The following is a 26,527-nucleotide window of genomic DNA, read 5'->3' as shown; positions in this document are numbered from 1 at the left end:
GTGACCTGACAGAGGTTTGTAATATCATAAAAAAGACAGACATTGCTGGAAAATCTCAGTTCTGAGGAAGGCTCCCTTAATCCAAAATGTTCATTCGGATTTCTCTCCACAGGCGCTGTCAGACCTGCTGAGCTTTTCCAGCAATTTCTGTTTTCATTTCTGATCTCCTGTACCTGCGGTTCTTTCAGTTTATCAAGTCGTGAGGGGCATGGATAGAGTGAATAGACAAGGTCTTTTTCCTTGGAGTGGGGGAGTCCAGAGTTCGAGGGCATTGGTTTGAGGTGAGAAGTGGAAAGATTTAAAAGGAACTAAAGGGGCAACTTACTCACACAGAGGGTGGTCCGTGTATGGAATGAGCTGCCAGAGGAAGTGGTGGAGACTGGTACAATTACAACATTTAAAAGGCATCTGGATGGGTATATGAACAGGAAGGATTTAGAGGAATATGGGCCAAATGCTGGCAAAAGGGAGTAGATTGGGATATCTGGTCATCATGGACGGGTTAGACCGAAGGGTCAGTTTCCGTGCTGTATGACTTCATGACGCCAGGATGAAGTCATATTTTGGATGAAAGGGACTTTAAGAATCATCAACATATAACCTCAAAGGCCCGAAGGATGTTATCTTGTGCGAGAATCGAACACCTTTAGCAGGACTCCGGAGATCAGCTTGGCATCAGGATGGAACGCTGGAGCCTTCCAAAGACGGACCACCATTGGTGGGATTGTTGCCTCATTCCACCCTTAATCAGGCCATAGTCAGGTCGGGTTGTGAGGTTTAACTCACTTTGTTGACGGGCTGATTTGGGTTGCTGCATGCAAGATGGATAAAATCATTCTTTCAGCCTTTGATTGTCCCTGAGGTTTCTCAGTAAGGAATTGAATGAATGTGGAGGGATTTCCCCAAGACAGGTGAGGCCTTGTTAACTCAGTGAGTGTTTCAACATCGAATCAGAAAGCACAAAAGAGCTCTCTTGGCCCATTGGCCAGTGAGGGTCCGGAAAGGTCCGGCTGGAAATATGGGGGAGGCGGGTACAATGGAAGAAGGCCATTGGATCATGAGGGGGGGAATGAACATAACACAACGTGCAAAGCTGTGGGGAGAAAGCAGGAGGTTGGCACGAGGTAATGGCACTGGGTGTAACAGGTTGGTACAGGCAGGGAAGGCCGAATGGCCTCCTTCTGTGGTGAACCATGTCCCTGGTGCTGTGTGAGTGGGTCAGCCCTGTGCCCTGTACAGGGTGCTCTCCCCCATCCCCTGAGGTATTTGTAAGGCACGTTCCCACCCTGTTCCTGGGAAAGCTGCAGCAGGGTCACAGGGAGTCCATGAGCTGTCGATCCTTTCCCTTGTGGTCAGGCAGGAATGGTCACAGAGTTTCTAAAGCATAAGGTACACTGTCTGTCCCTGACCCGACACGGCACAGACTGTGGGAGGGGAATGGGGTGGGGTAAAGCCTGTACTGTGTGGCTGCTGGCAGAGGGCTCGGTCCAACATCTCTGATGGTGTTTTCTGATTTCAGAACAGAAAGACAGCAGTTTGTGAACACAGACAGCAGCTCACCATCATCCCAGACACATCGACTCTGCAGGGGAAAACATGAAGGTGTTCTTCAGCATTGTCCTGGTCTGTGCTGGGTTCACAGCAGGTAAGGAATGATCTGTTTGTGTCACTGATCGGGTTGGGTGATCCTGACGCTATCATTGATGTCCCACTCTCTGGGATTGCCCCTCAAGGTGCTGAGTTACAGTCAGACAGCACAGGAACAGACCCAACCCGTCCAATCCGAACATATTCCCAAATCTAGCTCATCCCACCTGCCTACGTTCGGCCCCTATCCCTCCAAACATTTCTTATTCACTGACTTGTCCAAATGTCTTTTAAACAGAGTAACTGTGTCCACACTCACTACTTCCTCTGGAAGGTCATGGCACACACAAACCACACTCTGTGGATAAAACTTACCCCTCATTCTTTTTAAATCTTTCTCCTCTCACATTAAAAATATCCATTGTAGTCTTGAAATCCCCGACACGAGGGAAAAAAACCACCTGCCTTTCACCTTGTCTGAACCCCTCACGACTTTATAAACGTCGATAAGTTCACCCATCAACCTCCTACGCTCCAGTGAATAAACTCCCAGCCCATCCAGCCTCTCCTTATAACTCAAACCCACTATTCCAAGGAACATCCTAGGAAATCGCTTCAGGACCCTCTCAGTTTAATTATATTCTTCCGATAACAGGGAGAACAGAACAGGCCACAGTATTCCAGACGAGGTCTCACGAATGTCCTTTAATATCCCACTCTCCACCACACTCCCCACAGCCTTTAATATCCCACCAAGTCTAATCCCACACTCCCCATACCCTTTAATATCCCACCCGGTCTAATCCCACTCACCCCCTCATTCCCCACTCCCTTTAATATCCCACCCAGTCTTATCCCACACTCACCCTCATTCCCCACACCCTTTAATATCCCACCCAGTCTAATCCCACTCTCCCCCTCACTCCCCACACCGTTTAATATCACACTCAGTCTTATCCCACTCTCCCCCTCACTCCCCACACCATTTAATATCCCTCCCAGTCTAATCCCACTCTCCCCCTCACTCCCCACACCATTTAATATCCCACCCAGTCTAATCCAACTCTCCCCTCACTCCCCACACCCATTAATATTCCACCCAGTCTAATCTCACTCTCCCTCTTCACTCCCCACACCCTTTGAAATCCCTCGCAGTGTGTGTGAAGTGTTTGAGGTTGTGATCGGAATGAGGGGGTGTAATGTGAAAGCACAGTAATGGTCCCTGAGTGAAAATTCTCCTCAAACTGAAACTCCGAGTCTCACTGAATTCTCTGCAATCTCTCCCTTCGCAGGACGATCTCTTCAATGTTTCACGTGTTCAGCCTCCTCCGGTTCCTGCTCACTGAGAGAGAACACTTGCCTGATTGGCATCACCAACTGCCAGACTGTGTCATCCCACACCATCATCGGTAATCCTGCCTTTCTGTTGAAAGCCGACTCTTCCCAGATTGGAGGGAATGGGGCCAGACAGTGTGACGGGAAGTTTCTTTCCCTGTTGGCTGATTGCAGACGTGTCGGCTGGAGACTAGGTTCTGGCTCCTGGTTTCAGTTCCTCCCAGCGCAAACCCACATGGAGCAGAGGTCCTGCTGTGAGACAGGTGGAGTGTCCCTACCTCTGAGGCAGGAGGGCCGGAGTTGACAATCATCCCAACCCCTGAAGAGGCGTAGGGTGATATTCTCCAGAACAGTGAGGTTCTGAAAATATCGCCATGTGATACTGGGTTTATTATTGTCACATGCACTGAGATACAGTGAAAAGTATTGTTCTGTACGATATCCAGACAAATCACACCTTACAGAAGTACATCAGGGTAATGGAAAAGAATGCAAAATATAGTGTTCCAGCCACAGGGAAGGTGCAGAGAGACATCAACTCTAACATATGTACGGTTGGGTCATTAGTCTGATAACAGCGGGGAAGAAGCTGTGCTCGAATCTGTTGGTACATGTTTTCAAACCTTTGTATCTTCTGCCCGATGGAAGAGGGTGGGAGAAAGTATTCCCGGGCTGGGAAGGCGCTTTAATGATGTTAGTTACTTGCCCGAGGCAGTATGAAGTGTAGATGGAGATAACGGAGGGAAGGCTGCTTTGTGTGATGGACCGCGCTGTGTTCACATCTCTCTGTAATTTGTTGTGCTCCATACCAAGCTGGGATGCATCCAGATAGGATGCTTTCTGTGGGGCATCGACAGAAATTGTTGCAGACGGGGTGAAGCTAAACAAATGATGTGGTGAAGTTCTAACTCCAGCCTGTTTACCGTAGACAGTGGGACTGAGACACTCAGACACATTGAACAACGCTGTGAGAGTCCCTCCGAAGATGTTTCGTTGAGCACTGGAAGGGTGTTTATCTCCCGGAGCAGCCGTCTCTGTGGCTCAGACCGATGTAATGACCAGACAGTAGCAGGTGAGGATCACAGTGAGGTCTGTCAGGATTCAGACCCACATGAAAACCCTGGGGGTGGGGGGGGCGGGGAGGTGATGAACGTCAGGTTTGGGGAGTTGTGTTAGGGGGAGGGGATGTGACGATTTGAGGGGAGGATGGTTTTGCCTTTGAATCAAAGAGAAGGCATCTTCTCTTCTTCCCTTTGTGATTTCAGAGCCTGCCAACACCACCCAGAACGGACTGCAATGTTTCGGATGCTACAGTCCATCCATGGCCTCCTGCCTGGCCAATCTACAGAAGGTGGAGTGTGTGGGTCTGGAGAATCGCTGTGTGAATGGAACAGGCCAACAGAGATTGTGTACGTAGATACACTCCATCGTCCACTGCTCTCTCCCAACCTCGGTCACTGAGCTTCAAGGTCAATGTCGAACTCATTGCCAGCTTTGGGAGATTGAAGGGAGCCATTGTTCAGGAGAATGGAATGATGGGATAGCACAGCACAGGATGAGGCCATTCAGCCCATTCTTGTCCAACAGGATGCAGTACTGACTGGGTTGCCTCCTGGACCCAGTTGTCAGTCCACAGTCTGTATGCAGAGGGAGAGGTGGGTCACTGGCTGGTGCTGAATGGGAACATCCTTCAGCCCCAATCTCACCTGGGCCTGGGCCTGGGGTCTGGGCCTGGGCCTGGGTTGATACTCTCTGTGGGCCTCAGCACTTGGCTCGGGACCATCCCCTGACAGGGAGTCGCTGACAGGGAATGTGCCTGATTCTGGCCCCCTTCCCCAATCCAGCTCTCAGCCCCTGAGCAGCTTTCACCCCCCCCCCCCTCTCCAGGAGGGTCGGTGTCTGGGGGAGGGAGTTTTTGGGCCCCTGGTCTGGCTCTCAGCCTCACAGCCCTCACCCAGACATTGCTCAGAATGTAACATCCTACGGGTATCCCCTGCTTTTGGAAAGTTCACTTTCCCCCACCTGCCTTTTCACAAAGACCTACATTAGTATCTGTTTTCACTCACTGAAAGAAATCCAAAGAGGATTTTCACTTTTACCAGAAAAGGAACTGATTCTTCACTTTGTGCCATTTCGGCTTCTGAAAGGTTTCATCGGAACGCTCTACTTTCCGGATTGCGGAGGAAAGCTGCACATCTCCCCGGGAACCCACCAACCCCAGCCCAGCTCAGTGATCCTCCAATCACAGGCTCCCGCTATCACTGATCCTCCAATCACAGCCCAGTACACCGATCCTCCAATCGAAGCCTCCCTCTCTCACCGCGCATCCAATCACAGCCTCACGCTCTCACTGATTCTCCAATCACAGCCTCACGCTCTCACGGACTCTCCAATCATAGCCTCCTGCTCTTACTGAGCCTCCAATCACAGCCTCACGCTCTCATTGACCCTCCAATCACAGCCTCCTGCCTCTCACGGACTCTCCAATCATAGCCTCCTACTCTTACTAAGCCTCCAATTACTGCCTCCCGTTCTCACTATCCTCCAGTCACATACTCCCGCTCTCACTGACCCTCCAAACGTAGCCCAGCAAACTGATCCTCCAATCAAAACCTCTCTCCATCACAAACCGTCCAATCAAAGGCTCCTTCGAACACTGACCCTCCAATCACAGCCTCCCTCTATTGCCAAGTCTCCAATCATACCATCCTTCTGTCCCAGACTCTCCAATCACAGGCTTCCTCTCACTCCCTGACCCTCCAATCGCAGTCTCCTCTATCGATGAGCTTCCCATCATAGTCAAGGTCACTGACCGTCCAGTCATAGCCCAAAGCACTGATCCTCCAATCACAGCCTCCTGCTCTCACTAACTCTCCAATCATACTGTCCCTCTATCACTGATCCTCCAATCACAGCCGCCCTCTCCTTCTGATCCTCCAATCACAGCCACCCTCTCTCACTATCCTCCAATCACAGCCTCCCTTCCCACTGATCCTCCAATCACAGCCTCCCTCTCTCACTATCCTCCAATCACAGCCGCCCGCTCTCACTGATCCTTCAATCACAGGCTCCCTCTCCCACTGATCCTCCAATCACAAGCTCCGTCTCCCACTGATCCTCCAATCACAGCCGCCCGCTCTCACTGACCCTCCAATCACAGCCTCCCTCTATCGCCGAGTCTCCAATCATTCCATCCTTCTGTACCAGACTCTCCAATCACAGGCTTCCTCTCACTCCCTGACCCTCCAATCGCAGTCTCCTCTATCGATGAGCTTCCCATCATCGTCGAGCTCACTGACCGTCTAATCATAGCCCAGGTCACTGATCCTCCAATCACAGCCTCCTGCTCTCACTAACTCTCCAATCATACTGTCCCTCTATCTCTGATCCTCCAATTACAGCCTCCTGCTCTCATTGACTCGCTAATCACAGCCTCCCTCTCCCACTGATCCTCCAATCACAGGCTCCCTCCCCCACTGATCCTCCAATCACAAGCTCCCTCTCCCACTGATCCTCCAATCACAGCCTCCCTCTCCCACTGATCCTCCAATCTCAGCCTCCCTCTCCCACTGATCCTCCTATCACAGGCTCCCTCTCCCACTGATCCTCCAATCATAAGCTTCCTCTCCCACTGATCCGCCAATCACAGCCGCCCGCTCTCACTGATCCTCCAATCACAGCCTCCCTCTGTCACTGATCCTCCAATCAGGACAGTGACCCTGTTTCCTGTCAGGGATCCACTCTGTTGCGATGTGATCTGTTCTCTGTTCTGCCCCACAGTGTCAGATGTTGGCCGAGATGTCGTTTTTAAAGGATGTGCTTCGGCGAATCAGTGCGGAGCGCGGATGGATTTGCGAGCGTTGGATTTGTTGCTAAGCGACGTGTCCTGCTGTGAAGGCTCTTTGTGTAATGGAGACCCAGGGATCACCACCACAGTGGATCGAGGTAAAGGTGACACAGACTCAGTGGGAGACACCCAGTGACCATCCCCCCTTCAGATCCCCACTGTCCTCAGGCAATAATGGTGTCTAGATCCTGCACCAGATCCCCTCGGATCGTGCTGCTTCAGTTGGATCCCCTCACTTTAAGCTCATTGACTGATCCCTCTGCTCCGTTCCCCCTCAGTCCCTGTTCCCCTTAGATTCATTGAGCTAGCCATCCTAACCACTTCCTGTGGTCAGGAGTTCAACTCCCCACAGAGGGACATTTCTTCCCTGTTCCTCACTGGATGCAGGAGAGACTATCGTGTGTCCCAATCCCCCAGACTCCTTCAGGATGTTTTATTCAGGTATGCAACCTTCCTCAAATCGCCTGGCATTTTGGGGTTAGGTAGGGAAGGGGGTCAGTGTGATGATTACTACTGAGGAAGGTGGGAAGGGCTCGCAGTATTTTGGAAAAGTAAGTTCTCTGCTCCTCATTGTGAATGATGTTTACACAGCTGCTGCTTCAAGCCAATGGGAGGAGATCAGGGTTTTGTGTGTGTGTGTGAGAGAGAGAGAGAATGTGTGTGTCTGTGTGTGTGCGCGTGCCTGTGTGTCTTTGTGTGTGTGCGCATGCCTGTGTGACTGTGTGTGTTTCTGTGTGTGTTTGTCCGCGTTGGTGTGTGTGTGTGTCTGTTAGTGTGCCTGTGTGTTTGTGTGTGTGTGTCTGCCTGTGCCTGAGTGTGTATTTGTGTGTGCCTGTGTGTGTGTTGTTGGGGGAGGGGGTGGGTGGTCAGTCCAGTTTGAAACCAGCTCAGTCCCAGCAGACACACCCAGAGCAGGAGCTGATTGGTCTTTGGTTGGTGACAGAACCGAAACCTTCTGTTCCTAGCAATTCCTTCCTGAGGTCAGTAATATTCCTTGCTCAGAAACCTGGTGTGTGCTTCCCACTGACCTCAGGCTAAACGGCCAGTTCATTTGGGAACTTACGTTCTCCGATAATATCTTTAGCCGTTGCGGTGACTCTGGGAATAGGAGTCACAATAGTCGGGAATAATCCTAGGAAGGAATCTGGGAGGAATTTCTCTCCTTAGGGAGTGAGACTCATTCTCCTGGACAGCATTGCAGATGGTCAGATCCCTCAATGTTGATTTGTCAATGAAAAATTCAACTTCTGCATCAGAAAGAAGCTGCCGATGAATTCGGTTGCAAAGTGCCCACATGATGGACTGGTCATGATGTTCCTCACCCCCACAGTTTCTAACTCCATCCCATTTCGAAAATACAGCAGAGGGGCGGGGGGGGGGGGGGGGGGGTTCCTGATTTACAACCATCCGCCTTACAGACAATCCTTACAAAGATGATCCCATCCTGGGCTGTAATTATAACCATCCAATGCTCTAATGGTTCCTGTATTTACAAACAGCTGCTTTACATTGCTGGGGATGAGATTCCGACTTGAGTCCAGGCCAACTTGCAAATGAGCCCGTTCACAATCCCCGGGAGACTGCCTGGGAACTGGTTCCCCTTTCTCCATCTGAAGGGATTGAACTCTCCAATTCCCAACATCTCCCCTCATTGAATCTCACTCATCCCAGAATAGCCCATTCCCTCAATCCTTCAGTCTCCGACTCTGCCTGACGAGAGCAGTCTCCTCAACTTGCTTGTAGCTCCCGCTAACCCAGTGTGAGCTGGGGAGAGATCATTCACAGCCTGGAGTGTAGGGGCAGGTCCAGTGGAAATCTCAACACTAACCCCCCCACTCCCTTATCCCCAAATCCCTCGCCCTTCCTCCTAAACCTCTCAGGAAGCATCATCTTCCGGATCCTGCCCAGTCCAATCCTTCTCCTGTTCACGGAGAACATCTGGTGATGAAGATTTCCAATTGGTGGTTTGGAATGAACTGAGATCAGTGGGCAGGTCATTGCCCATCTCTGTCGCTTTATTAAAGAGGGCATGAATTAATAATTAAACTGATCACATCACACCCATTCCCAGCTCTCTCCTATCGGAGTGTATATATTCCACATCTCTCGATCGATGCATTCAGGGATTTACTGATTTCTCTGAATGTACGAGGTATATTTAGTAAGTTTGCAGATGACACCAAAATTGGAGGTGTCGTGGACATCGAAGAAGGTTACCTCAGATTACAACAGGATCTTCATCAGATGGGCCAATGGGCTGAGGAATGGCAGATGGAGATTAATTGAGATAAATTCTGGTCTCCTTCCTATCAGAAAGATGTTGAGAAACCTGAAAGGGTTCAGAAAAGATTTACAAGGATGTTGCCAGGGCTAGAGGATCTGAGCTATAGGGAGAGGCTGAACAGGCTGGGGCTGTTTTGCCTGGAGCATCAGAGGCTGAGGGGTGATCTTATAGAGGTTTATAAAATCATGAGAAACATGGATTGGGTAACTAGACAGGGTCTTTTCCCTGGGGTGGGGGAGTCCAGAACTAGGGGGCATAGATTTAGGATGAGAGGGGAAAGATATAAAAGAGACCTAAGGGGAAACTTTTTCACGCAGAGGGTGGTACGTGTATGGAATGAGCTGCCAGAGGATGTGGTGGAGGCTGGTACAGTTACAGCATTTAAAAGGCATCTGGATGGGTATATGAACAGGAAGGGTTCAGTGGTATATGGGCCCAATACTGGTAAATGGGAGTGGATTTGGTTCAGATATCTGATCGATATGGACAAGTTGGACTGAAGGGTTTGTTTTTGTGCTGTATATTTCTGTGACACTATGGCTCTAAAGTGTTAAACTGACAGTTTTATCGATTCCTGAATCCTCAGCACAAACTTGAGAGACCTCAGGAGCTGAATTAGACAGCCATTACAAACCCATCGGAAATTTCCTGCTCAATCTGGCTCATCAATGTCTTGGCTCCTCGATACATGTGGGACTTAAGATTAATTATTTCCCAGCATTCTCTTCACTCAGTGTGTCTGTCTGACCTGCTTTTAGGTTCAAACGTGTCAACCCTAGCAGCAACCAGCACATCGACCCGGGCAGCCACCAGCACATCGGACCCAGCAACAACCAGTACATCGACCACAGAAGCAACCAGTACATCGACCCCAGCAACCACCAGCACAGCGACCCCAGCAACAACCAGCACATCGACCCCAGCAACAACCAGCACATCGACCCCAGCAACAACCAGTAAATCAATCCTAGCAACAATCAGCACATCGACCCCAGCAACAACCAGTACATCGACACCAGCAACAACCAGTACATCAACCCCAGTAACAATCAGCACATCAAACCCAGCAACAACCAGTACATCACCCCCAGCAACAACCAGCACATCACCCCCAGCAACAACCAGTACATCGATCCCAGCAGCAACCAGCACATCGACCCCAGCAACAACCAGTACATCAACCCCAGCAACAATCAGTACATCGTCACCAGCAACAACCAGTACATCAACTCCAGCAACAACCAGTACATCAACCACAGCAACAACCAGTACATCGATCCCAGCAGCAACAAGCACATCGACCCCAGCCACAACCAGTACATCAACCACAGCAACAACCAGCACATCAACCCCAGCAACAATCAGGACATCAACCCCAGCAACAACCAGTACATCACCCCCAGTAACAACCAGTACATCAACCCCAGCAACAAGCAGTGCATCGAACCCAGCAACAACCAGCACATCAACTCCAGCAGCAGTCAGTACATCGACACCAGCAAGAGCCAGCACACTGACTCCAGCAGCAACCAGCACATCGATCACAAGAGCAAACAGCACATCAACCCCAGCAACAACCAGCACATCAACCCCAGCAACAACCAGTACATCAACCCCAGCAACAACCAGCACATCAACCCCAGCAACAACCAGTACATCAAACCCAGTAACAACCAGTACATCGACCCCAGCAGCAACCAGCACATCAACCCCAGCAACAACCAGTACATCAAACCCAGCAACAACCAGTACATCAAACCCAGCAACAATCAGCACATCAAACCCAGCAACAACCAGTACATCACCCCCAGCAACAACCAGTACATCACCCCCAGCAACAACAATTACATCGATCCAAACAACAATCAGTACATCAAATCTAGCAACAACCAGTACATCATCCCCAGTAACAACCAGTACATCGACCCCAGCAGCAACCAGCACATCGACCCCAGCAACAACCAGTACATCAAATCCAGCAACAACCAGTACTACAACACCGGCAACAACCAGCACATCGACCACAGAAGCAACCAGCACATCGACCACAGAAGCAACCAGCACATCAACCCCAGTAACAACCAGCACATCAACCCCAGCAACAACCAGTACATCAAACCCAGTAACAACCAGTACATCGACCCCAGCAGCAACCAGCACATCAACCCCAGCAACAACCAGTACATCAAACCCAGCAACAACCAGTACATCAAACCCAGCAACAATCAGCACATCACCCCCAGCAACAACCAGTACATCACCCCCAGCAACAACAATTACATCGATCCAAACAACAACCAGTACATCAAATCTAGCAACAACCAGTACATCATCCCAAGTAACAACCAGTACATCGACCCCAGCAGCAACCAGCACATCGACCCCAGCAACAACCAGTACATCAAATCCAGCAACAACCAGTACTACAACACCGGCAACAACCAGCACATCGACCACAGAAGCAACCAGCACATCGACCACAGAAGCAACCAGCACATCAACCCCAGTAACAACCAGCACATCGACCCCAGCAACAACCAGTACATCAATCCCAGCAACAACCAGTACATCAACCCCAGCAACAATCAGTACATCAAACCCCGCTACAACCAGTACATCAACCCCAGCAACAACTAGCACATCGACCACAGCATCAACCAGTAAATCAACCCCAGCAACAACCAGTGCATCGATCCCAGCAACAACCAGTGCATCAAATCCAGCAACAAGCAGTACATCAACCCCAGCAACAACTAGCACATCGACCCCAGCAACAACCAGCACATCGATCCCAGCAACAACCAGTACATCAACCCCAGCAACAACCAGTACATCAACCCCAGCAACAACCAGCACATCGAACCCAGCAACAACCAGCACATCGAACCTAGCAACAACCAGTACATCGACACCAGCAACAACCAGCACATCAACTCCAGCAACAACCAGAACATCAACCCCAGCAACATCCAGCACATCAACCCCAGCAACAACCAGTACATCAACCCCAGCAACAACCAGTACATCAACCCCAGCATCAACCAGTACATCAACCACAGCAACAACCAGTCCAGCGATCCCAGCAGCAATCAGAACATCGACCCCAGCAACAACCAGTACATCAACCCCAGCACCAACCAGTACATCAACCCCAGCACCAACCAGCACGTCAACCCCAGCAACAACCAGTACATCAACCCCAGCAACAACCAGCACATCAACCCCAGCAACAACCAGTACATCAAACCCAGCAACAACCAGTACATCAACCCCAGCAGCAACCAGCACATCAACTCCAGCAACAACTAGTACATCAAACCCAGCAACAACCAGTACATCAAACCCAGCAACAATCAGCACATCAAACCCAGCAACAACCAGTACATCACCCCCAGCAACAACCAGTACATCACCCCCAGCAACAACAATTACATCGATCCAAACAACAACCAGTACATCAAATCTAGCAACAACCAGTACATCATCCCCAGTAACAACCAGTACATCGACCCCAGCAACAACCAGTACATCAAATCCAGCAACAACCAGTACTACAACCCCGGCAACAACCAGCACATCGACCACAGAAGCAACCAGCACATCAACCCCAGTAACAACCAGCACATCGACACCAGCAACAACCAGTACATCGACACCAGCAACAACCAGTACATCGACACCTGCAACAACCAGTACATCAACCCCAGTAAAAATCAGCACATCAAACCCACCAACAACCAGTACATCACCCCCAGCAACAACCAGTACATCACCCCCAGTAACAACCAGTACATCAACCACAGCAACAACCAGTACATCGATCCCAGCAACAACCAGTACATCAACCCCAGTAACAACCAGTACATCAACCCCAGCAACAACCAGTACATCGACACCAGCAACAACCAGCACAACGACCCCAGCAACAACCAGTACATCGACACCTGCAACAACCAGTACATCAACCCCAGTAAAAATCAGCACATCAAACCCACCAACAACCAGTACATCACCCCCAGCAACAACCAGTACATCACCCCCAGCAACAACCAGTACATCAACCACAGCAACGACCAGTACATCGATCCCAGCAGCAACCAGCACATCGATCCCAGCAACAACCAGCACATCAACCCCAGCAACAATCAGGACATCAACCCCAGCAACAACCAGTACATCAACCCCAGCAACAATCAGTACATCAACCCCAGCAACAACCAGTACATCGATTCCAGCAACAACCAGCAAATCAAATCCAGAAACAACCAGTACATCAACCTCAGCAACAACCAGCACATCAACCCCAGCAACAACCAGTACATCAAACCCAGCAACAACCAGTACATCAAACCCAGCAACAACCAGCACATCGATCCCAGCAACAACCAGTACATCAACCCCAGCAACAAGCAGCACATCCACCCCAGCAACAACCAGCACATCAACCCCAGCAACAACCAGCACATCAACCCCAGCAACAACCAGTACATCAACCCCAGCATCAACCAGTACATCAAACCCAGCAACAACCAGTGCATCGATCCCAGCAACAACCAGTGCATCACATCCAGCAACAAGCAGTACATCAACCACAGCAAAAATGAGCACATCGACCCCAGCAACAACCAGCACATCGATCCCAGCAACAACCAGTACATCAACCCCAGCAACAAGCAGTACATCAACCCCAGAAACAACCAGCATATCGAACCCAGCAACAACGAGCACATCGAACCTAGCAACAACCAGCACATCGAACCCAGCAACAACCAGCACATCGACACCAGCAACAACCAGCACATCAACTCCAGCAACAACCAGCACATCGAACCCAGCAACAACCAGCACATCGAACCCAGCAACAACCAGTACATCGACACCAGCAACAACCAGCACATCAACTCCAGCAACAACCAGCACATCAACCCCAGCAACAACCAGTACATCAACCCCAGCATCAACCAGTACATCAACCACAGAAACAACCAGTCCAGCGATCCCAGCAGCAATCAGATCATCGACCCCAGCAACAACCAGTACATCAACCCCAGCAACAACCAGTACATCAAACCCAGCAACAACCAGCACATCAACCCCAGCAAAAACCAGCACATCAACTCCAGCAACAACCAGCACATCGAACCCAGCAACAACCAGCACATCGAACCCAGCTACAACCAGTACATCGACACCAGCAACAACCAGCACATCAACTCCAGCAACAACCAGCACATCAACCCCAGCAACAACCAGTACATCAACCCCAGCATCAACCAGTACATCAACCACAGAAACAACCAGTCCAGCGATCCCAGCAGCAATCAGATCATCGACCCCAGCAACAACCAGTACATCAACCCCAGCAACAACCAGTACATCAAACCCAGCAACAACCAGCACATCAACCCCAGCAAAAACCAGCACATCAACCCCAGCAACAACCAGTACATCGACACCAGCAACAACCAGCATATCGACCCCAGCAACAACCAGTACATCGACACCTGCAACAACCAGTACATCAACCCCAGTAAAAATCAGCACATCAAACCCACCAACAACCAGTACATCACCCCCAGCAACAACCAGTAAATCACCCCCAGCAACAACCAGTACATCAACCACAGCAACGACCAGTACATCGATCCCAGCAGCAACCAGCACATCGATCCCAGCAACAACCAGCACATCAACCCCAGCAACAATCAGGACATCAACCCCAGCAACAACCAGTACATCAACCCCAGCAACAATCAGTACATCAACCCCAGCAACAACCAGTACATCGATTCCAGCAACAACCAGTAAATCAAATCCAGAAACAACCAGTACATCAACCTCAGCAACAACCAGCACATCAACCCCAGCAACAACCAGTACATCAAACCCAGCAACAACCAGTACATCAAACCCAGCAACAACCAGCACATCGATCCCAGCAACAACCAGTACATCAACCCCAGCAACAAGCAGCACATCCACCCCAGCAACAACCAGCACATCAACCCCAGCAACAACCAGCACATCAACCCCAGCAACAACCAGTACATCAACCCCAGCATCAACCAGTACATCAAACCCAGCAACAACCAGTGCATCGATCCCAGCAACAACCAGTGCATCACATCCAGCAACAAGCAGTACATCAACCACAGCAAAAATGAGCACATCGACCCCAGCAACAACCAGCACATCGATCCCAGCAACAACCAGTACATCAACCCCAGCAACAAGCAGTACATCAACCCCAGAAACAACCAGCATATCGAACCCAGCAACAACGAGCACATCGAACCTAGCAACAACCAGCACATCGAACCCAGCAACAACCAGCACATCGACACCAGCAACAACCAGCACATCAACTCCAGCAACAACCAGCACATCGAACCCAGCAACAACCAGCACATCGAACCCAGCAACAACCAGTACATCGACACCAGCAACAAACAGCACATCAACTCCAGCAACAACCAGCACATCAACCCCAGCAACAACCAGTGCATCAATCCCAGCATCAACCAGTACATCAACCACAGAAACAACCAGTCCAGCGATCCCAGCAGCAATCAGATCATCGACCCCAGCAACAACCAGTACATCAACCCCAGCAACAACCAGTACATCAAACCCAGCAACAACCAGCACATCAACCCCAGCAAAAACCAGCACATCAACCCCAGCAACAACCAGCACATCAACCCCAGCAACAACCAGTACATCAAACCCAGCAACAACCAGTACATCGACACCAGCAACAACCAGCACATCAACTCCAGCAACAACCAGCACATCAACCCCAGCAACAACCAGTACATCAACCCCAGCATCAACCAGTACATCAACCACAGCAACAACCAGTCCAGCGATCCCAGCAGCAATCAGAACATCGACCCCAGCAACAACCAGTACATCAACCCCAGCACCAACCAGTACATCAAACCCGGCAACAACCAGCACATCAACCCCAGCAACAACCAGGACATCAACCCCAGCAACAATCAGCACATCAACCCCAGCAACAACCAGTACATCAACCCCAGCAACAACCAGCACATCAACCCCAGCAACAACCAGTACATCAAACCCAGCAACAACCAGTATATCAACCCCAGCAGCAACCAGCACATCAACCCCAGCAACATCCAGTACACCAAACTCAGCAACAACCAGTACATCAAACCCAGCAACAATCAGCACATCAAACCCAGCAACAACCAGTACATCACCCCCAGCAACAACCAGTACATCACCCCCAGCAACAACAATTACATGGATCCAAACAACAACGAGTATATCCTCCCCATTAACAACCAGTACATCGACCCCAGCAGCAACCAGCACATCGACCCCAGCAACAACCAGTACATCAAATCCAGCAACAACCATTACTACAACCCCAGCAACAACCAGCACATCGACCACAGAAGCAACCAGCACATCATCCCCAGTAACAACCAGCACATCGACCCCAGCAACAACCAGTACATCGACACCTGCAACAACCAGTACATCAACCCCAGTAACAATCAGCACATCAAACCCACCAACAACCAGTACATCACCCCCAGCAACAACCAGTACATCACCCCCAGCAACAACCAGTACATCAACCACAGCAACAACCAGTACATCGATCCCAGCAGCAACCAGCACATCGACCCCAGCAACAACTAGTACATCAACCCCAGCAACAACCAGTTCATTGACACCAGCAACAACCAGTACATCAACCCCAGCAACAACCAGTACATCAACCCCAGCAGAAACCAGTACATCAACCACAGCAACAACCAGCACATCAACCCCAGCAACAATCAGGACATCGGCTCCAGCAACAACCAGTACAACGACACCAGCAACAATCAGCACATCAAACCCAGCAACAACCAGAACATCACCACCAGCAACACCCAGTACATCACCCCCAGCAACAGCCAGCACATCAACACCAGCAACAACCAGCACATCAACCCCAGTAGGAACCAGCACATCGACCGCGGAAGCAACCAGCACATCGACCCCAGCAACAACCAGCACATCAACCCCAGCAACAACCCGCACATCAACCCCAGCAACAACCAGTACATCGATCCCAGCAACAATCAGCACATCAAACCCAGCAACAACCAGTACATCACCCCCAGCAACAACCAGTACATCACCCCCAGCAACAACAATTACATGGATCCAAACAACAACGAGTACATCCTCCCCATTAACAACCAGTACATCGACCCCAGCAGCAACCAGTACATCGATCCCAGCAACAACCAGCACATCGATTCCAGCAACAACCAGTACATCGATTTCAGCAACAACCAGTACATCAACCCCAGCAACAACCAGCACATCAACCCCAGCAACAACCAGTACATCAAACCCAGCAACAACCAGTACATCGACACCAGCAACAACCAGCACATCAACTCCAGCAACAACCAGCACATCAACCCCAGCAACAACCAGTACATCAACCCCAGCATCAACCAGTACATCAACCACAGCAACAACCAGTCCAGCGATCCCAGCAGCAATCAGAACATCGACCCCAGCAACAACCAGTACATCAACCCCAGCACCAACCAGTACATCAAACCCAGCAACAACCAGCACATCAACCCCAGCAACAACCAGGACATTAACCCCAGCAACAATCAGCACATCAACCCCAGCAACAACCAGTACATCAACCCCAGCAACAACCAGCACATCAACCCCAGCAACAACCAGTACATCAAACCCAGCAACAACCAGTATATCAACCCCAGCAGCAACCAGCACATCAACCCCAGCAACATCCAGTACATCAAACCCAGCAACAACCAGTACATCAAACCCAGCAACAATCAGCACATCAAACCCAGCAACAACCAGTACATCACCCCCAGCAACAACCAGTACATCACCCCCAGCAACAACAATTACATGGATCCAAACAACAACGAGTACATCCTCCCCATTAACAACCAGTACATCGACCCCAGCAGCAACCAGCACATCGACCCCAGCAACAACCAGTACATCAAATCCAGCAACAACCATTACTACAACCCCAGCAACAACCAGCACATCGACCACAGAAGCAACCAGCACATCATCCCCAGTAACAACCAGCACATCGACCCCAGCAACAACCAGTACATCGACACCTGCAACAACCAGTACATCAACCCCAGTAACAATCAGCACATCAAACCCACCAACAACCAGTACATCACCCCCAGCAACAACCAGTACATCACCCCCAGCAACAACCAGTACATCAACCACAGCAACAACCAGTACATCGATCCCAGCAGCAACCAGCACATCGACCCCAGCAACAACTAGTACATCAACCCCAGCAACAACCAGTTCATTGACACCAGCAACAACCAGTACATCAACCCCAGCAACAACCAGTACATCAGCCACAGCAACAACCAGTACATTAACCCCAGCAGCAACCAGTACATCAACCACAGCAACAACCAGCACATCAACCCCAGCAACAATCAGGACATCAACCCCAGCAACAACCAGTACATCAACCCCAGCAACAACCAGTACATCGATCCCAGCAACAACCAGTACATCGATCCCAGCAACAACCAGTAAATCAAATCCAGAAACAACCAGTACATCAACCCCAGCAACAAGCAGTACATCAACCCCAGCAACAACCAGCACATCATCCCCAGCAACAACCAGTAGATCAACCCCAGCAACAACCAGCACATCAACCCCAGCAACAACCAGTAGATCAACCCCACCAACAACCAGCACATCAACTCCAGCAACAACCAGTAGATCAACCCCACCAACAACCAGTACATTAACACCAGTAGCAACCAGCACATCAACGCCAGCAACAACCAGTACATCGGCTCCAGCAACAACCAGTACAACGACACCAGCAACAATCAGCACATCAAACCCAGCAACAACCAGAACATCACCACCAGCAACACCCAGTACATCACCCCCAGCAACAACCAGTACATCAAACCCAGCAACAACCAGTACATCAAACCCAGCAACAATCAGCACATCAAACCCAGCAACAACCAGTACATCACCCCCAGCAACAACCAGTACATCACCCCCAGCAACAACAATTACATCGATCCAAACAACAACCAGTACATCAAATCTAGCAACAACCAGTACATCATCCCCAGTAACAACCAGTACATCGACCCCAGCAACAACCAGTACATCAAATCCAGCAACAACCAGTACTACAACCCCGGCAACAACCAGCACATCGACCACAGAAGCAACCAGCACATCAACCCCAGTAACAACCAGCACATCGACACCAGCAACAACCAGTACATCGACACCAGCAACAACCAGTACATCGACACCTGCAACAACCAGTACATCAACCCCAGTAAAAATCAGCACATCAAACCCACCAACAACCAGTACATCACCCCCAGCAACAACCAGTACATCACCCCCAGTAACAACCAGTACATCAACCACAGCAACAACCAGTACATCGATCCCAGCAACAACCAGTACATCAACCCCAGCAACAACCAGTACATCGACACCAGCAACAACCAGTACATCAACCCCAGCAACAATCAGTACATCAACCCCAGTAACAACCAGTACATCAACCCCAGCAACAACCAGTACATCGACACCAGCAACAACCAGCACAACGACCCCAGCAACAACCAGTACATCGACACCTGCAACAACCAGTACATCAACCCCAGTAAAAATCAGCACATCAAACCCACCAACAACCAGTACATCACCCCCAGCAACAACCAGTACATCACCCCCAGCAACAACCAGTACATCAACCACAGCAACGACCAGTACATCGATCCCAGCAGCAACCAGCACATCGATCCCAGCAACAACCAGCACATCAACCCCAGCAACAATCAGTACATCAACCCCAGCAACAACCAGTACATCGATTCCAGCAACAACCAGCAAATCAAATCCAGAAACAACCAGTACATCAACCTCAGCAACAACCAGCACATCAACCCCAGCAACAACCAGTACATCAAACCCAGCAACAACCAGTACATCAAACCCAGCAACAACCAGCACATCGATCCCAGCAACAACCAGTACATCAACCCCAGCAACAAGCAGCACATCCACCCCAGCAACAACCAGCACATCAACCCCAGCAACAACCAGCACATCAACCCCAGCAACAACCAGTACATCAACCCCAGCATCAACCAGTACATCAAACCCAGCAACAACCAGTGCATCGATCCCAGCAACAACCAGTGCATCACATCCAGCAACAAGCAGTACATCAACCACAGCAAAAATGAGCACATCGACCCCAGCAACAACCAGCACATCGATCCCAGCAACAACCAGTACATCAACCCCAGCAACAAGCAGTACATCAACCCCAGAAACAACCAGCATATCGAACCCAGCAACAACGAGCACATCGAACCTAGCAACAACCAGCACATCGAACCCAGCAACAACCAGCACATCGACACCAGCAACAACCAGCACATCAACTCCAGCAACAACCAGCACATCGAACCCAGCAACAACCAGCACATCGAACCCAGCAACAACCAGTACATCGACACCTGCAACAACCAGCACATCAACTCCAGCAACAACCAGCACATCAACCCCAGCAACAACCAGTACATCAACCCCAGCATCAACCAGTACATCAACCACAGAAACAACCAGTCCAGCGATCCCAGCAGCAATCAGATCATCGACCCCAGCAACAACCAGCACATCAACTCCAGCAACAACCAGCACATCGAACCCAGCAACAACCAGCACATCGAACCCAGCTACAACCAGTACATCGACACCAGCAACAACCAGCACATCAACTCCAGCAACAACCAGCACATCAACCCCAGCAACAACCAGTACATCAACCCCAGCATCAACCAGTACATCAACCACAGAAACAACCAGTCCAGCGATCCCAGCAGCAATCAGTACATCAACCCCAGCAACAACCAGTACATCAAACCCAGCAACAACCAGCACATCAACCCCAGCAAAAACCAGCACATCAACCCCAGCAACAACCAGTACATCGACACCAGCAACAACCAGCACATCGACCCCAGCAACAACCAGTACATCGACACCTGCAACAACCAGTACATCAACCCCAGTAAAAATCAGCACAACAAACCCACCAACAACCAGTACATCACCCCCAGCAACAACCAGTAAATCACCCCCAGCAACAACCAGTACATCAACCACAGCAACGACCAGTACATCGATCCCAGCAGCAACCAGCACATCGATCCCAGCAACAACCAGCACATCAACCCCAGCAACAATCAGGACATCAACCCCAGCAACAACCAGTACATCAACCCCAGCAACAATCAGTACATCAACCCCAGCAACAACCAGTACATCGATTCCAGCAACAACCAGTAAATCAAATCCAGAAACAACCAGTACATCAACCTCAGCAACAACCAGCACATCAACCCCAGCAACAACCAGTACATCAAACCCAGCAACAACCAGTACATCAAACCCAGCAACAACCAGCACATCGATCCCAGTATCAACCAGTACATCAACCCCAGCAACAAGCAGCACATCCACCCCAGCAACAACCAGCACATCAACCCCAGCAACAACCAGCACATCAACCCCAGCAACAACCAGTACATCAACCCCAGCATCAACCAGTACATCAAACCCAGCAACAACCAGTGCATCGATCCCAGCAACAACCAGTGCATCACATCCAGCAACAAGCAGTACATCAACCACAGCAAAAATGAGCACATCGACCCCAGCAACAACCAGCACATCGATCCCAGCAACAACCAGTACATCAACCCCAGCAACAAGCAGTACATCAACCCCAGAAACAACCAGCATATCGAACCCAGCAACAACGAGCACATCGAACCTAGCAACAACCAGCACATCGAACCCAGCAACAACCAGCACATCGACACCAGCAACAACCAGCACATCAACTCCAGCAACAACCAGCACATCGAACCCAGCAACAACCAGCACATCGAACCCAGCAACAACCAGTACATCGACACCAGCAACAACCAGCACATCAACTCCAGCAACAACCAGCACATCAACCCCAGCAACAACCAGTGCATCGATCCCAGCATCAACCAGTACATCAACCACAGAAACAACCAGTCCAGCGATCCCAGCAGCAATCAGATCATCGACCCCAGCAACAACCAGTACATCAACCCCAGCAACAACCAGTACATCAAACCCAGCAACAACCAGCACATCAACCCCAGCAAAAACCAGCACATCAACCCCAGCAACAACCAGCACATCAACCCCAGCAACAACCAGTACATCAAACCCAGCAACAACCAGTACATCGACACCAGCAACAACCAGCACATCAACTCCAGCAACAACCAGCACATCAACCCCAGCAACAACCAGTACATCAACCCCAGCATCAACCAGTACATCAACCACAGCAACAACCAGTCCAGCGATCCCAGCAGCAATCAGAACATCGACCCCAGCAACAACCAGTACATCAACCCCAGCACCAACCAGTACATCAAACCCAGCAACAACCAGCACATCAACCCCAGCAACAACCAGGACATTAACCCCAGCAACAATCAGCACATCAACCCCAGCAACAACCAGTACATCAACCCCAGCAACAACCAGCACATCAACCCCAGCAACAACCAGTACATCAAACCCAGCAACAACCAGTATATCAACCCCAGCAGCAACCAGCACATCAACCCCAGCAACATCCAGTACATCAAACCCAGCAACAACCAGTACATCAAACCCAGCAACAATCAGCACATCAAACCCAGCAACAACCAGTACATCACCCCCAGCAACAACCAGTACATCACCCCCAGCAACAACAATTACATGGATCCAAACAACAACGAGTACATCCTCCCCATTAACAACCAGTACATCGACCCCAGCAGCAACCAGCACATCGACCCCAGCAACAACCAGTACATCAAATCCAGCAACAACCATTACTACAACCCCAGCAACAACCAGCACATCGACCACAGAAGCAACCAGCACATCATCCCCAGTAACAACCAGCACATCGACCCCAGCAACAACCAGTACATCGACACCTGCAACAACCAGTACATCAACCCCAGTAACAATCAGCACATCAAACCCACCAACAACCAGTACATCACCCCCAGCAACAACCAGTACATCACCCCCAGCAACAACCAGTACATCAACCACAGCAACAACCAGTACATCGATCCCAGCAGCAACCAGCACATCGACCCCAGCAACAACTAGTACATCAACCCCAGCAACAACCAGTTCATTGACACCAGCAACAACCAGTACATCAACCCCAGCAACAACCAGTACATCAGCCACAGCAACAACCAGTACATTAACCCCAGCAGCAACCAGTACATCAACCACAGCAACAACCAGCACATCAACCCCAGCAACAATCAGGACATCAACCCCAGCAACAACCAGTACATCAACCCCAGCAACAACCAGTACATCGATCCCAGCAACAACCAGTACATCGATCCCAGCAACAACCAGTAAATCAAATCCAGAAACAACCAGTACATCAACCCCAGCAACAAGCAGTACATCAACCCCAGCAACAACCAGCACATCATCCCCAGCAACAACCATTACATCAGCCCCAGCAACAACCAGCACATCAACCCCAGCAACAACCAGTAGATCAACCCCACCAACAACCAGCACATCAACTCCAGCAACAACCAGTAGATCAACCCCACCAACAACCAGTACATTAACACCAGTAGCAACCAGCACATCAACGCCAGCAACAACCAGTACATCGGCTCCAGCAACAACCAGTACAACGACACCAGCAACAATCAGCACATCAAACCCAGCAACAACCAGAACATCACCACCAGCAACACCCAGTACATCACCCCCAGCAACAGCCAGCACATCAACACCAGCAACAACCAGCACATCAACCCCAGTAGGAACCAGCACATCGACCGCGGAAGCAACCAGCACATCGACCCCAGCAACAACCAGCACATCAACCCCAGCAACAACCCGCACATCAACCCCAGCAACAACCAGTACATCGATCCCAGCAACAATCAGCACATCAAACCCAGCAACAACCAGTACATCACCCCCAGCAACAACCAGTACATCACCCCCAGCAACAACAATTACATGGATCCAAACAACAACGAGTACATCCTCCCCATTAACAACCAGTACATCGACCCCAGCAGCAACCAGTACATCGATCCCAGCAACAACCAGCACATCGATTCCAGCAACAACCAGTACATCGATTTCAGCAACAACCAGTACATCAACCCCAACAAAAACAACCAGTACATCAACCCCAGCCACAACCAGCACATCAACCCCAATAGAAACAACCAGCACATCGATCCCGGCAACAACCAGCACATCAACCCCAGCAACAACCAGCACATCAACCCTAACAGCAACCACCACATCAACCCCAGCAACAACCAGTACATTAACCCCAGCAACAACCAGCACATCGACCCCAGCAACAACCAGCACATCAACCCTAGCAACAACCAGTACTTTGATCCCAGAAACAACCAATACATCGATCCCAGCAACAACCAGCACATCGATCCCAGCAACAACCAGTACATCGATTTCAGCAACAACCAGTATATCAACCCCAGCAACAACCAGCACATCAGCCCCAGCAACAACCAGCACATCAGCCCCAGCAACAACCAGCACATCAACCCCAGCAACAACCAGTACATCAACGCCAGCAACAACCAGCACATCAACCACAGCAACAACCAGTACATCAACCCCGGCAGCAACCAGTACATCAACCACAGCAACAACCAGCACATCAACCCCAGCAACAATCAGGACATCAACCCCAGCAACAACCAGTACATCAACCCCAGCAACAACCAGTACATCGATCCCAGCAACAACCAGTACATCGATCCCAGCAACAACCAGTAAATCAAATCCAGAAACAACCAGTACATCAACCCCAGCAACAAGCAGTACATCAACCCCAGCAACAACCAGCACATCATCCCCAGCAACAACCATTACATCAGCCCCAGCAACAACCAGCACATCAACCCCAGTCACAACCAGCACATCAACCCCAGCAACAACCAGTAGATCAACCCCACCAACAACCAGTACATTAACACCAGTAGCAACCAGCACATCAACGCCAGCAACAACCAGTACATCGGCTCCAGCAACAACCAGTACAACGACACCAGCAACAATCAGCACATCAAACCCAGCAACAACCAGAACATCACCACCAGCAACACCCAGTACATCACCCCCAGCAACAGCCAGCACATCAACACCAGCAACAACCAGCACATCAACCCCAGTAGGAAACAGCACATCGACCGCGGAAGCAACCAGCACATCGACCCCAGCAACAACCAGCACATCAACCCCAGCAACAACCCGCACATCAACCCCAGCAGCAACCAGTACATCGACCCGAACAATAACCAACACATCGATCCCAGCAACAACCAGTACATCGATCCCAGCAACAACCAGTACATCGATCCCAGCAACAACCAGCACATCGATCCCAGCAGCAAACAGAACATCGACCCCAGCAAAAACCAGTATATCAACCCCAGCAACAACCAGCACATCAGCCCCAGCAACAACCAGCACATCAGCCCCAGCAACAACCAGCACATCAACCCCAGCAACAACCAGTACATCAACGCCAGCAACAACCAGCACATCAACCACAGCAACAACCAGTACATCAACCCCAGCAGCAACCAGTACATCAACCACAGCAACAACCAGCACATCAACCCCAGCAACAATCAGGACATCAACCCCAGCAACAACCAGTACATCAACCCCAGCAACAACCAGTACATCGATCCCAGCAACAACCAGTACATCGATCCCAGCAACAACCAGTACATCGATCCCAGCAACAACCAGTACATCGATCCCAGCAACAACCAGTAAATCAAATCCAGAAACAACCAGTACATCAACCCCAGCAACAAGCAGTACATCAACCCCAGCAACAACCAGCACATCATCCCCAGCAACAACCAGTACATCAGCCCCAGCCACAACCAGCACATCAACCCCAACAGAAACAACCAGCACATCGATCCCGGCAACAACCAGCACATCAACCCCAGTAACAACCAGCACATCGGCCCTAACAGCAACCACCACATCAACCCCAGCAACAACCAGTACATTAACCCCAGCAACAACCAGCACATCGACCCCAGCAACAACCAGCACATCAACCCTAACAGCAACCACCACATCAACCCCAGCAACAACCAGTACATTAACCCCAGCAACAACCAGCACATCGACCCCAGCAACAACCAGCACATCAACCCTAACAGCAACCACCACATCAACCCCAGCAACAACCAGTACATTAACCCCAGCAACAACCAGCACATCGACCCCAGCAACAACCAGCACATCAACCCCAGCAACAA

The 26,527-nt window shown here is 50.4% G+C and overlaps 1 protein-coding gene across 1 annotated transcript in view; it reads left to right on the top strand.

The window, feature by feature from the left end:
• The window catches only part of LOC140458716 (uncharacterized), a 131,520-nt gene that overhangs the window by 56,208 nt on the left and 48,785 nt on the right, over positions 1-26,527 (top strand). The window contains exons 3-13 of the mRNA XM_072553379.1: positions 4,188-4,331; positions 6,703-6,867; positions 11,633-11,737; positions 11,801-12,097; positions 12,233-12,385; positions 12,521-12,721; positions 12,809-13,002; positions 13,825-14,017; positions 14,081-14,329; positions 14,393-14,497; positions 16,241-16,969. Of these exons, the coding sequence (XP_072409480.1) occupies positions 4,188-4,331; positions 6,703-6,867; positions 11,633-11,737; positions 11,801-12,097; positions 12,233-12,385; positions 12,521-12,721; positions 12,809-13,002; positions 13,825-14,017; positions 14,081-14,329; positions 14,393-14,497; positions 16,241-16,969 (2,535 nt within the window). The remainder of the gene's footprint in view (positions 1-4,187; positions 4,332-6,702; positions 6,868-11,632; positions 11,738-11,800; positions 12,098-12,232; positions 12,386-12,520; positions 12,722-12,808; positions 13,003-13,824; positions 14,018-14,080; positions 14,330-14,392; positions 14,498-16,240; positions 16,970-26,527) is intronic.

This window comes from Chiloscyllium punctatum, chromosome 34 (assembly GCF_047496795.1).
Source record: "Chiloscyllium punctatum isolate Juve2018m chromosome 34, sChiPun1.3, whole genome shotgun sequence".
In the NCBI taxonomy this organism is placed as follows: Eukaryota; Metazoa; Chordata; class Chondrichthyes; order Orectolobiformes; family Hemiscylliidae; genus Chiloscyllium; species Chiloscyllium punctatum.
Note: the sequence above shows the minus strand (reverse complement) of the source record. Positions and strands in the feature narration are given on the sequence as shown.